Consider the following 13,811-nt stretch of genomic DNA (forward strand, 5'->3'; position numbering starts at 1 on the left):
ATTTTACTATACCACTAAAACATTTAAAAAGAGAGGTACCACAGTTCTGAATACCATGCTGCGTGGGTTTCAACGTATCACTCAGTCTTTGATCAGTTTACTTCTACTGTCCCTCCTGCAATACTGCAATACTGTGTGGGCAGCAGTCATAGTAGTGTGGGATAGCTACACCATACTACAGCATTTCATGCTGAGAGATATGGGGGATAAGCAAAGACCCCCACACTCTGACAGCAATTATATATGTTGAAACCCACGCAGCATGGTATTCAGAACTGTGATACCTCTCTTTTTAAATGTTTTAGTGATATAGTAAAATTATAAGTTTTACCAGCAGTACCTATAGGGCAATGTCCTTCTGGACGTTGTTTATTTCTATTTCCCTGGTACCCTATCCATTCGGTAGTGTGTGTCTATTATTTTTAGCACAGAGATGTCTCTAGTGGCTGTACTGATGATGGAGGGGTTACTGGTGCAATCATATAACAATATCTCATTACCTTGTTCCCCTCTGCCAGTCCTAGCACTGTCTCCCCACTTCCACCTTCTAGCTCCTTTCTAACAAGGAACCTCCTGCTTACTGGCCCATGCTTTTCTTATATTCTTCCTCTTTACATGCTCCACCCCTTCCTGGCAGAGTGTCCCTGCTCCACCCCCTCATTTTAGAATATTCATACTTCTCCCCTTCCTGCTTGAGTGTGCCATGTTGTCATCACCTCCCTGTGGTCGAAATGAGAAGTGCAGCCTTCATTACTTTACTTTTCATCTGTTTCTTTTGCTCGGGTTGTTATTAATATTATTTAGAGTTTATATAGTACCAACACCTTCCACAGCACTTTGCAGAGTACAGTCATGTCACTAACTGTCCCTCAGAGCAGCTCACAAACTAATCCCTACTATAGTCATATGTCTAATATATATAGCTATCATAGTCTAGGGCCAATTTTTAGGGGAGAGCCAAATAACTTATCTGTATGTTTTTAGAATGTGGGAGCAAACCAGAGTGCCCAGAGATAACCCACACACATAGCTCCCAACTGTCCCTCTTTTGGAGCCCTGTCCTCCTGTCCCTCTTTCCGCCTCATTTGTCCCTCTTTCAGGACTGTGCCCCTCTTTCTATGTAAATATATATATATTTCTCAAATAAAATGTGTTTAATTGACTCTAAACTTTATTCCCATCCTTTAAATTGATATATTATTAATTTTAAAATGTTAATATGAAGGAAAATGAACCAGGATAGAAAGGACCAGTGTGGTTTGACTTATAAAACAACATATTTTTCTTATGAAATCTTTATGGTATGCGTAATTAGGGGGTGTGACGGGGCATGATCAGCAGGTGTGGCAGGGGCGTGGCTTAAGTTCCCTTTTTCTTATCTCAAAAAGTTGGGAGGACTGCACACAGACACAGGGAGAACATACAAACTCCTTGCAGATAGTGCCCTGGCTGGAACTCCAGCCAATTATCTTCTTTATGAGTTGATAAGGTGCCCATAGATTTGTCAATTTTCCCCCAGCAGATTTGATCATAGAGATTGATGCCGGCACATGGCTGCCCAATCATATTTTCGAGCTGGAGTTGACCAAACTATTGATTGCACAGGTGTGAAAGATGTCACTTGAAATGGTGCGATCAGGTGTGCAGCAGTAGTGGCATTGACGACTCTGCTGTGTACCTGGACCTTGCCTGTCTGCTGCCTGGAACGACACTGGCTACATTGACCACGCTACCTCTTAGTGCCTGAACTGCATCTTATATACCTGCTAAACAACCACCTGTCTGTCATCTGGATTGCTTCATCTTCCAGGCCACAGGTGACTATAAAACCTGTGTATACTGTGCCTTGCATTGTACCTTAGGTTCTGGGTGGTGAATACTATCTGTCAGGCTGTATGCTACATCTACCTGCAGGGTATTGTAGTTCTGTGTTTGGTAGGAGTTTGTGCAGGTGTTACGGGCTGGGCTATAGGTCAGTCATATGGGCATACAGCCTGACCTATAGTCATTGACCAGACAAGCTTGACAAGTATTTTATTTTAGAAGGAGGGATTAAGAAAAGGTGTTGATCCAAAAGCCATACCACTTTTTGATATTGTGAATAAGGGGATAGCTGCTTAATCATGCACCCAGACATTTGAAATAAAATCATATGCTGGTGTGGAGGTTTACCAATTAGAGATGGTCCGAACAGTTCACCTGCGAGCAGTATTCTCTGAACATTGGCTGTTCGCAATCGCTGTGAATAGTGAACATTTTCGATTCGCCCCCTATAAATCATCACTGAGCTAAACTTTGACCCCTTACCTCACAGACAGCAGACACATGGCAGCCATTCGGCTAGCTCCCCTTCCTGGACCCCCCACTTCCCTATCAAGCAGTTGCAGTGGCCATATTGGATACAATATTGTCTGCTGGTTGCTGACTGTTAATGAGAGCAGGGTCAGACTTGCTGCAGATAGGTAGGGAAAGCATCAGCTAGGCCTGTGTTCTTGTTCTTCACTTGCTGTGAAAGCACTTCAAACAGCCCTATTGAGGGCTAGCACATCGGTCTCCTGTGTTGTTGTTTTTTTGTGTGAAACTCCACAGCCCACTGACAGCCAGAGCTATGTGCACACTACTGCTGTTGCCTCCATAAGTTACAGGCACAGAACCACTCCAATGCATTATTATTTTACTGTATTCTGATAGTACTATTGCATTTCTCTGTTTGTTACACTCCACAGCCCACTGACACCCAGAGCCCTGCATAATGTGATTCCTGCCCTTTAGGGATTAAAACCCAAGTTTGTGTCAACTCCGTAATTTTTGGTGAGACTTTTGACATAGAAACCCCCTCTGGCATGCCACAGTCCAGGTGATAGACCCCTTGAAACAACTTTTTCATCACTTTTGTGGCCAGAAACAGTCTTTGTAGGCTTTAAAATTTGCTTGCCAATTGAAGTCTATGGTGGTTCACCAGATTCGCCTGTTTGCAAACATTTGCGGAAGTTCACGTTCGTCGTTCACGAAACAGAAAATTCTATGTTTGTGACATCTCTATTACCAATATGAAGCAGGTATAAAGGTGTGTACCTACAGATGAAGATTGTTGCCTGGAGTGACCACTCCTCAACCTGTAGTGTGACAGTTTGGAGCTGAGTGCAATACAGACACATCGCAAAGCATTCTTTTGATACAGAAGAGGGATAACAGAGCATCTATAGGTGGGAGGTGGGGGATGAGGAGGGAACAATGGGCTTCGGCATCAGTCAGGCAGTATCTATATTCAGCGTCGGGGGACAACTGGTCTAACACTACTTTCTTGGCTGAGATGGTCCTGAATGGCCTCCTCGGCTGAGTATCATCTAGCATGTGTACCAAGCAGAAGCTGCTGCTAAACCTGATAAACTCTCTGCCATGGGAGATTTTCAGCATTGAGTGGTGGGTGAGCAGTGTGTGCAGATGTGCATCAGGGGACTCTCCAATCAGGATCTAGAGGATATTGGCACAGAATCATTCAATAAAGGGAAATATATGCAGTTTCTGACTTGGAGCTGGTAAAGCTGAGGAAATCCACATACTGGCCAAGCAGCAGAAACCCAGTGTTATCACTTCCAATACAAACCTGTAGCAAGTCTTCACTGTGAACAGCAACACATGGTTACTACTGCTTGGCCAGCAAGTGGATTTCCTCAGCTTTTTCGCCTCTCAGTCTGACACGGAATATATGTTATTAATTGTGAATAATAAAAACAGGTATAAAAATTATGGCTGATATATATATATATTTTACTGGTAACCCTTTGTGGGAATGGTTACTGGGTACATTGCCAATACCCTGTTCACCTAGGGTAGGGAACATCTTGCTGATCTCTTTATGTTAAGGGAAGGGGGGGGGGGGGGCGGGGTCCAGATTCCACCATGAGTCACCTCCTGAGTTGACTGTAGTTTCCGCACCTCCTCCTCCTAGGCTCTTAAAGTGGGACCCCTTAATTTTGCTTGAGACATAGTATTAAGTACAGTACTTCAGTCAGAGACTGTAAAGGGAGATTTAAGGTATACCTGATTAAGTAAAAAATCATACATACCTGGAGCTTCTTCCAGCCCCCTTTGGACTGATCGCTCCCTTGTCAACGTTCTCAGCCTCCTGGATCCTCTGCAATCCTCCCAGTAACTTCTGGGCAGTCAGGGCCAGTGGGGCACGTGGGTGCTGCTGGGCCGCGCATTTGCAGTAAGCCCCGAATTTACTGGGAGCCATAGCGGACGGACGAGGCAACGGTGGAGAATGGCAAGGGACAGATCAGGCTGAAGAGGGGTGAAGGAAGCCCCAGGTATATATTAATTTTTACTTAATCTCAGGTTCTCTTTAAAGTGAATGGGAACCGCATTTAAAAAAAATGAAGCAAATACTTACCTAAGGAGAGGGAAGGCTCTGGGTCGTATAGAGCCTTCCGTCTCCTCTCTCGGTGCCCTCTATCCTGTGCTGGCTCCCCCCCGTTTCAATCCCCCGCCGAAAGGCTATTTGGAAGTCTTCGGGAGCTGTGTCCTCCCAAAGACGTGCAGCTCCATATTGCACAGGTGTGAGCAGGGCCGGGCCGAGGCATAGGCTGGAGAGGCTCCAGCCTCAGGGCACAGTGTAGGAGGGGGCGCAGAATTCATTCAGCTGTCATTCCTAATTTTGTTTAAAGCAGAAAGAAATAAGAAAAGGGGATACATAGCAGTGACTGCAAGCCAGATAACTAGATATTAAGGTGTTGGGGAGGTTGTGGGCCCTGTGGCGGCTCTTAGTCTAATAACAATCAGTGTGTGCCATCTGGGGTGGGAGGGATGGAGGGGCGCACTTTGGTGTCTCAGCCTTGGGTGCTGGAGGACCTTGTCCCGTCTCTGGGTGTGAGCGTGCAAAAGAGCGTGCTTGCGCAGGCGCAGTACAGGGCTGCCCTTCTTCAGGAGCACTCGGGCTCCCTGAAGACTTCTGAAGCCTCCTTCGGCCGGGTAAAGCAGTATTTGACTAATTTAGTCAAATACTGCTACCAGGCAAGCCAGCACTGGAACGAGGGGACCAGGAGAGGAGCGGGAAGGCTCTGTAGGACCCAGAGCCTTCCCTCTCCTTGGGTAAGTATCTGTCTCATTTTTTTAAATGTGGTTCCCATTCACTTTAAGGGCTGCCAGTTGTTTGAAATGCATCTGCTATAGCTTGAAGATCAAAGAGTTGCATGTTTGAGAAGGGGTGGGTAAGCTTTGGTCTCTTAGCTTTAGGTTTCCTGTGTTGGATAAGTTTAGCTAGCATGGGGATGGCTTTGTTGATTTGATGATACTGAGTTAATTTTAATCTAGATAGGTGGAAATCATATTCTGATGCTAAGGCAGACCTAAAAATACAGTACAGTAATTATCCAGTACAGTAGTTATACTGATAGTATTAGATGGTTGAGTGCATGTGATTCCACAAGTAGAGGCTGCAGTTAGCCTATTAACCACAAGATGGCTTTTTCACTTCCCCCAGATGGAACGCACAGACAAGACGTAATGAAGTCAAAGACAGGAAATTATGTTACGCAGACAGGAAGTGAGATAACACAGCAGGAAGAAAAGTTGCAGGAGTTGGAGAGGACAAATTGTTGCAAGAGGTAATTGTGTGTTTTGTGTTATATATTGGAGAAGAGATCATATTACACCTGTCACTATGCTGATCACCCCCCTTGGAGTTATTGCCTTTCAAGAGACTGTAATTGCTGTGACTTGGGTGCTGCCAGTTTTCTAGTGTCCCCCCTACGTGCCATAGATTATGGTTGTCATCTCACCATGCTACTAATAATTTAGTTCAGTCACATCACTGAGACAAGAGCCCCCCCTTCTCCCCCTTATAGTCTTTTCATTGCCATATTACCCTGCAGTGTAGCCATAAGCCCTCAACACTATTACACTGCCCCTTCCCCCTCCCTTACTTCCCCCCTGGTGTTGCTGTACCCTCCTGAGGTCTTGGGTATTTGTCACCTCTCTCTGACAAATACTCTCTTCCTCACCAGAACAGCTCAGTTAGGTGTAAAATGTGATTGATATCTTCATGTGTTTAACCACTTTGCTTTCCTGGCTTTTTCTGCCTTAAATATTCTTGACAATTTTGACACAGGTGTGTCAGTATTCATCTTCCAATTACTTTTTCATTGCTTATAACATACAGTTGATGTATGTGTTGTTTTTTCAGGACAACCTAGGCTTTCTTCGGGGGAATATATTTTTCCGAAATGTATTTTTACATGCAAAATAAATGCTGGAAATACTCTTTTTTTCAAGTTTTATCCCTCCTAATTTTCACATAACAGATGCCACTGCTATAAAACACCTCAGAATATATTCCTGTGTTCTTCCTGGTAAAAATGACCCCATGAATGCCTTAATTCATTACTAGTTGGGCTAACCATTTCCCCCACACTGTGTGTCTGTAGCAATCAGATCTCATTGCTAGGATGACCGTTCGGAGGCCCCTGATACTGTACAGATGCATTGCTAGGGATACATCAATACAGCATTAGGGATCCAAACGGTAGCCCTAGCGATCTCATCTGATCGCTACAGTCAGCAGTCATTACAGGTGTCCATACATTTTTAGGCCAAGTTCATAGGCTAAAAAGAGGTTAATTCTTCACTACAGTAAAAAATATATACTATTTGCCATTCTTTATTTTTTTTTTAAACTTCAATGAATGATTGCTGCTATTTATTACAGCAGCAATCATTCACTTTTAGATGGGTGCACGTGCATGCAGTGATACAGGACATGAGTCTCGCCTTTTCAAATCTACAGGGGGACTAATAAGTATGTGAGACTCACTTCATAGAATCTTAACTAGTTAAAGTGGATCTGAGATGAAAAACTAACTATAACAAGTAACTTGTCTATATATCTTGTCTAAAGTTTAGATCGTTTACACAGCAAATCTATCTGCAAACAGCTTCAACAGAATATGATTATTGCTTCCTGTGATGCAATGAGAGCAGCCATATTCTGCTTGTCATCATTACACACAGGCAAGCTGTTCTGCATCTCCACATCTCTCCTCACCTCTCTACCCCCTTGCCTCTAAAATCTCTAGCTGGAAAAGCCTCCTTGGGGAAAAATCTCCTCCTCCCCAGACTGAGCTCCCATGAGCACTTGCTACAGGGGACTCAGAATGACTAGGCGCTGGAGGAGCTGTGTGCAAGGCGTGTTTAATTTATAGGGAATTAGGGTATTAAAACAAAACAAACAAAAGTATTTGGCTTGAGGAATGCCCTATAAACTATATGTAAGGGGCACAATTACGCAATGAGTAAAAGTTTATCACGGATCCACTTTAATAATAATGGGAGAAACTGAAGAGGGTATAAAGGGCCAATTTTACCACTTCCATGTAGTATGGGAGCTTACTTACATTATCTGTTCATAATATTCAAAATGTGTTAGTCCACATACTCATTGGAGGTCGTAAAATTGGCCAATCAAAACTGGATGTGTGTACAAATCCTTAAGTCTTCATATATTGAAATTGGCAAATCAGACCACCCCTCCAGCTTCATCACTGTTTTATAAATGACTGAGGTGAAACAGTTTATTTGCTGAGAAATGTCCGATGGGAACTTTTAGTGATATGAAGGTTATGAGTAGGGATCAAGGCCCATACATCTTTAAGGAAAGAACTTGTAGGGCAAAGCAGGTAATATAAAGGACAGCTGAAGTGAGAAGAATATGGAGGCTGCCATATTTTTTTCTTTTTAAACAATACCAGGTGGCTGGCAGCCCAGCGGATCTGTTTAGCTGCAGTACTGTCTGAAAAACACCAGAAACAAGCATGCAGCCAATCTTGTCAGAAGTGACAATAATGTTTAAAACACCTGATCTGCTGCATGCTTGTTCAGGGGCTATGGCTAAAAGTATTAGAGGCAGTAGCACTACAGTCTGGGCAAATTACAGCAGGCACTGTGCAAATTGGTGCTTTAACAGTTGCACTGTGGTTCAGATATAAGATTACGTTTTGGTACCGTAGACTGGGATTGCAGCTACAGCAGCAGAGCTCCACCTCATGGTAAGTGTAGGTAGGAGGGAGGTTAATGTTATGCATACATAGGGGGAGGTAAGTGTGAAAATAGGAAACAATAAGGCCATAATAGGATATCAGTAAATTTACTGATATTTTACTAACATGAACAGGACATAGTAGAATATTGGTAACTTTATTGGTATTCTACTATTGAATACACATCACACTCATTTTAACATGTAGCGCCTTTGTATGCCTTGCAGGGAGCAGTCAAATTTTGCTTTCAGGGTAGTAGGCCTGTATCACTGAGACTGATCCAAAGTGTCTATATGGTGGATTAGTATAGATAAATGTGGGCGTGACTCAAGGACATCGGGCTGGAGGAATAGCCTGGTGCAGCACACAGGTGGCACGCTCACGCTCTGAACCGGACAGCCTGGGTTAATCTAACCAAGCATAGGCACCTGTGACCCGCGGGACACCGCGGAGGTCTGACTGCCGATCAAGAGTTTGGTACAGCAGGAAAGGTAACATATTGTTTTTGAGCTTTAAGGAGGTGGATGCCATGAAAGTAATCTATGGACTCCACACGGTTGTGAAGCTGGTTTGTGATGGACTTGCCTAAGCTGGAGGTTTGCTGGGAGGCATACTGTTGCAAAAACAATATACAGGGACTGTGGTTTGTTTCTGAAGCAGGATTACGTGCATATATGAACTCAATATTGTCCCTAAGTGAATCAGGACTTGCACATTAGATGCCACCATTTTGGAGCGATACACTAGCACGCAGTACAGGGATTGGCCGATCCAGATCTGTTGTGAATGTGGAGTGAGTGTGGTTGTGTGCACTAGGAGTACTCCTATGCTGTTAATGCCCACGTCCTGTGTTTTTAGGGGTTTGGGGTTTTAATGGGATGGTTGCCATGCATTTTTCTGTAATAAAGTTATTTTTGATATACAGTTCATTGAGTGGCGGTTGTGTTTAAAATATACATTAATTTAAAGTTGCTTCAACCAGCCTTCCTACGGGTGCAATCCTGAGGTGACCTAAGCCTGTAAAGGGACCTGTGCACCGGTTTTTGCAATTTTTTTTAGTTTAGATAATTTCTCCTTAGGGATGGAGATTTAGAGAAGAATATAATCTGTGAAAAGTGCAGTGTGGAGATGTGACTGGCAGATCTTGTATTCCATGGAATACTGAGCCTATAAGATACTCATGGAGCACCAACCATCACCACACGTTTTTGTATCTTATCTATTTATTTCTATTACCGGTACTTCTTGTGCTATAATTCATTTATCTAAATAAATCTGTTATCATTTGTGATGTATTTTTTTACTGCAGTCAGTGGTGTTTTATGTTTGTCACTGGAAAGCAGGCCTGTATCTCTTCACTGTGAAGGAGGACATTTTCTCTGAAAGCTTTTGCCTACTGCTGTACTTGGCAAAAGTCATTAATGCTGGCAGCCAATAATATGTTGTACAATGGAGTTGTTGTGTTGCGGATCAGTAGAAGTCTTAGGGTGTAAGGTTCTGAAGGAGCAGGATCTGTCCATTGTGTCCATTTTCAGCAGATCTGATGGTGCCGCTGGGTGACCATATCCATTGTATCGCTGATAGGAAGAAGCCAATGTGGAGTCAGGAGCCACTGGTGTCTCACTGGGGAGTCCCACAGTGGGAGAAGTTGGAGTCTGCACAAAGATGATGGCTGGTGGGACATAGCTAGTGGGTGGAGCCAGGTAACAAGGGGCATGGTTGGTAGGACAGGCAGTGAAGATCGAGGCTGCACCTGGAGAGCGGTTGGGTGGCCTCTGCTGCTTTGGTCCTGGTTTAGGCATTGTCCCAGCTGGGAGGGTAGTTGCTATGGATCTTGGAGGGCTTGAGGTTAGTAAATGATGGACAGGTGGATCAGGTATGGTCAGGATATGGAGCTGCAGTCCCATCTGCCCAGTTCATCAGGTGCCAGAATCATAAATAAGCCTGATTTATAGCTAGTTAGCTGCAGGCCTTTACTCCTATCTTCCTCTGTCTCCACCTGTTCTTATTTCATATCCTCATCCATCTACCGCTGCCGCATCTGCTCTAACCTTCTGGGAATGTATGCATGGAGAGGAGGAGAGAAGCACCAGATGATGAGCAAGGCACACTGGAAGAGAAGACAGTGGTACTGAATGTGCAGGATACCACAGCTTATGGAATATTATCGATCTCTAGCAAATAATGTTCTTTTCTGTGCTCTGTTTTATTAGTGCTAATATTTTACAGATATAATGTGTTACCTTTTTCAGAACTTAGGATCTGAGCTGAAAGAACAAGAGACATAAGTGCAGAGTGATCAGCAGCCTATGAAAGAGGTCGACATGGTGGGGACTATCAAAAAAGAGGGAGAAGAAGAGATGTATGCGAGGAGTGATCAGCAGTCTACAGAGGAGAGTAACATAATGGAGAAAATGAAAGTGGAAGAAGATGCGTATATGAGGAGTAATCAGCAGTCTATGGAGGAGGGTGACATGATGAGGCCAATTAAAGTGGAAGAAGAAGAGACATATGTAAGCAGTGATCAGCAGTCCAGGGAGAAAGGCTTAATAATAAGAGTGATTAAAGAGGAAGAGACATATGTGAGGAGTGATCAGCAGTCTATGGATGAGGGTAACATGATGAGGACAATTAAAGTGGAAGAAGAAGAGACTTATGTGAGCAGTGATCAGCAGTCCAGGGAGGATGGTTTAATAATAAGAGTGATTAAAGAGGAAGAAGAGATGTATCAGCAGTCTGCGGAGGAGGGTAACATTATTTGGACAACTATAGAGGACGACACTCTTACAGATGGCAGAGGAGGTAAGCAATCATAATTAAATATTTAATACCTTATTAGTTATTATGACTGTGTCACTACTCACAGACTGGCCATATTGGGGGTGGTACCATGTTAGATATTCTTTGTTCCTGTCTGCACCCACTACAGGTACTCTTACCAAAGGTGGTGACAAACACCCACCAATCCTGTCTTTTTATGCCACAGTTGCCATACTGATCTCATCCACTAGAGACTTCTGGAGGCTAATCCACTGTGAGCGCAGTAAATGTTTAAGATTGGTTGGTGTGCCCATACATGATACAATCTCAATTGTATGTAAAATAAAGTTACCAGTCTCCATATTGAAAACGAGGCGAAGAGACCTAGGCTGGCTAAATATTCCTAAAAGGAAGAAAACTGTTAATTGCAACCTAACAAGCCAAATCAACAATTTATAAAAGTAAGACAATGTCGGGTGATTTTTGTACCGACTCCACAGTCCTGGTCAGTAAAATGGAGATTTATATAAACATCCTATCTGCACTAATGCCTGTGTACACACCCTGCAATTTCCCATCAGGTAGATGTGTTCAATCGATTATTTCCGGCAGGTCCGATCTGAATCCCGATTGTTTTTCTGATCGATTTTCCGATCACTACACAAAATCAATCAGAACAGCGATTGGAAATCAGATCAGAGCTATTTGAAATTATCTATTCGACCCGTCTATCTGATGGTAAATTGCATGGTATGCACCAGGCATAAAAGTGCACAAATAGGATGTTTATAAAATGTCCAGTTTGCAGGAAGTGGTTAATATCTCCAGCAAAAATGCATTTGAGCCTGTCCCATAGTAGAGATTCAGATCTATTGTGTGTTCTGGTTACTCGATAAATATCCATTATTGCTTGTTTTAGTTCTTTAAAAAACATGGGGTCTTTTAGAATCTCAGCATCCAATCTCCACATCATGTCTTTTGTACTGGGGGCAACCCATTATAAAGTGAAGTCTGTGATCTTAATGTCTAGCATTGTCTTTAAAGAGACACTGAAGCGAAAAAAAAATATGATGTAATGAATTGGTTTTGTACTATTAATAATTACTAGAAGATTAGCAGCAAAGAAAATATTCTCATACTTTTATTTTCAGGTATATAGTGTTTTTTCTAACATTGCATTATTCTATAATATGTGCAGATTACACAACACTCAGCATTCAAAATGATTCTTTCAGAGCAGTCTGTGAAGTAATGACCTCTCCTCTAGCAGAGAAAAAGTAAACAGTTCACTTACAGTTGAGATAATAAAAGTCAGATAACAGCCTTCTCCACGACTAACTTAGTCGGAGAGCTTAATGGCTTGTTTGCATAGAGATAACAACTGGAGTTTCTCAACTCTTCCTGTACTGGAAACAATTAGACTGATGTATCTGATCTTAATGTTTTATTTCTTAGCTGTACTACACATACAAATCATAATATCATATTTTTTTTTCGCTTCAGTGTCTCTTTAAAGGTACTTACACACGTCTGATATTTCTGAACGACTTGTCATTCAAACCGGTCGCTTGAACGACAGTTTGGCATGTGTACAAACGATTGTTAGACTGATAGCAGCAGTTTTGACTGATCCGCTTGGCTGCTCCAAGGACAACTGACAAATGACAGTTAGGGCTGCACATGTGTACAAACAACTTGTTGTTTGAAAGTCTATTAGTTTGACACTAAAAGACATTCAAACAACAAGGCATTTGATCAGTCATTTAATCTAGTCCATTGTTCTCTCCAGCACATTGTGTATTATTAAATTGGTTAAACAACATGCAAATTAGGTAAATTAGCATATCAAATGACTTGTTGTTTAGTGTGTACATGATGTATGAACAACTTGTTGTTTGAACTACAAGTCGTTCAAACGACAAGTTGTTCAGAAATATCAGAAGTCTGTATGCACCTTTATTTATCTTGAAGAAGCAGAGAATAGTCAATCCTAGATTAGAGGTTAAAGGAGGGGGGGACAAAGTATAGTCCTTGCTCCCAGGGGTAAACATTCTTCATGAGCACAGTAACTTCGTCTCAATAGTGTTTGAAATCCTGCTAAACTTTTACAAGAGATGTTTGAATAAATCTTCCTACTCTTGACTACGGAGTCTAGAATCTCAAAGAGTGTTTAAAAAAAAATATTGGCCCTTATTGGGAGCGGACACAATATAGTAGGGATGTTATATAACCGCCATACCAGAATCAAGATTCTTACTGCCTCATCCTCATGCTGCTTCTCCAATTTCAATTAGATTTTTTTTTTTAAACCCAATGAGAATCGCCCAAAAAACAAAAAAACACATAGATATGTACTATTACCTACTTAAAGCTCCTAACATTTTCACCGCTCAGCAGCCTATGGAACCTGATATTTCTATCTCCAAAGATTGGGCATGTGACCTCAAAGATCTCTATGACCTTTACATTGCTTCTGGGTCACCAGCCTCTTCCTGCACACATGGCCATGTTAGTTGCTCTCCCAAGCACGCCACCCTGCTCTTTGGGGTCGTGCTGGACGGAGCTGGTGTGCATGTGTGCGCGCATTTGCATGCGCATAGAAGGGCACACACATTGATTGTCACAGAGCCAGCTTGTGCACATGGTCGATTTGTGTGCTCTGATGATTCAGAGTAGGGAGCCACGCATCATCAGGAGTGCGGCTCAGAGGGGCAGAGCAAGTGAAACACGTGGCCCCGCGTAATGGAGGAGAGGCAGATCCTGGGAAAAAGCTGTGCCTCCTCCTCTTCATTCCATATTTGACTGAAATGTTCAAGTTTTTAACACAGCGATTTTGGGTGCAGAGGAGCTGCCAGAGAAACAGATAATCAAGGGTTCCTTAAAGGTAAATGATGATCAATTTAACAACCCCCCCCCCCCCCACACACACACACACACACAAAAATAAAATGATTTCCATTCACTCTAAAGTGACCCTGAGATGAAGTAAAATAAAAGATTTATACTAACCTGGGG

The 13,811-nt window shown here is 42.7% G+C and overlaps 2 protein-coding genes across 2 annotated transcripts in view; both read left to right on the forward strand.

The window, feature by feature from the left end:
- Window positions 1-13,811, forward strand: part of LOC137536815 (uncharacterized) — a 231,220-nt gene that overhangs the window by 100,734 nt on the left and 116,675 nt on the right. The gene's annotated exons all lie outside the window — the stretch shown is intronic.
- The window catches only part of LOC137534510 (zinc finger protein 271-like), a 55,817-nt gene continuing 47,531 nt past the window's right edge, over window positions 5,526-13,811 (forward strand). Inside the window, exons 1-2 of the mRNA XM_068256044.1 lie at window positions 5,526-5,609; window positions 10,289-10,838. Of these exons, the coding sequence (XP_068112145.1) occupies window positions 10,346-10,838 (493 nt within the window). The 5' untranslated portion in view covers window positions 5,526-5,609; window positions 10,289-10,345. The remainder of the gene's footprint in view (window positions 5,610-10,288; window positions 10,839-13,811) is intronic.

The sequence above is a fragment of the Hyperolius riggenbachi genome, chromosome 10, assembly GCF_040937935.1.
Source record: "Hyperolius riggenbachi isolate aHypRig1 chromosome 10, aHypRig1.pri, whole genome shotgun sequence".
Lineage (NCBI taxonomy): Eukaryota > Metazoa > Chordata > Amphibia > Anura > Hyperoliidae > Hyperolius > Hyperolius riggenbachi.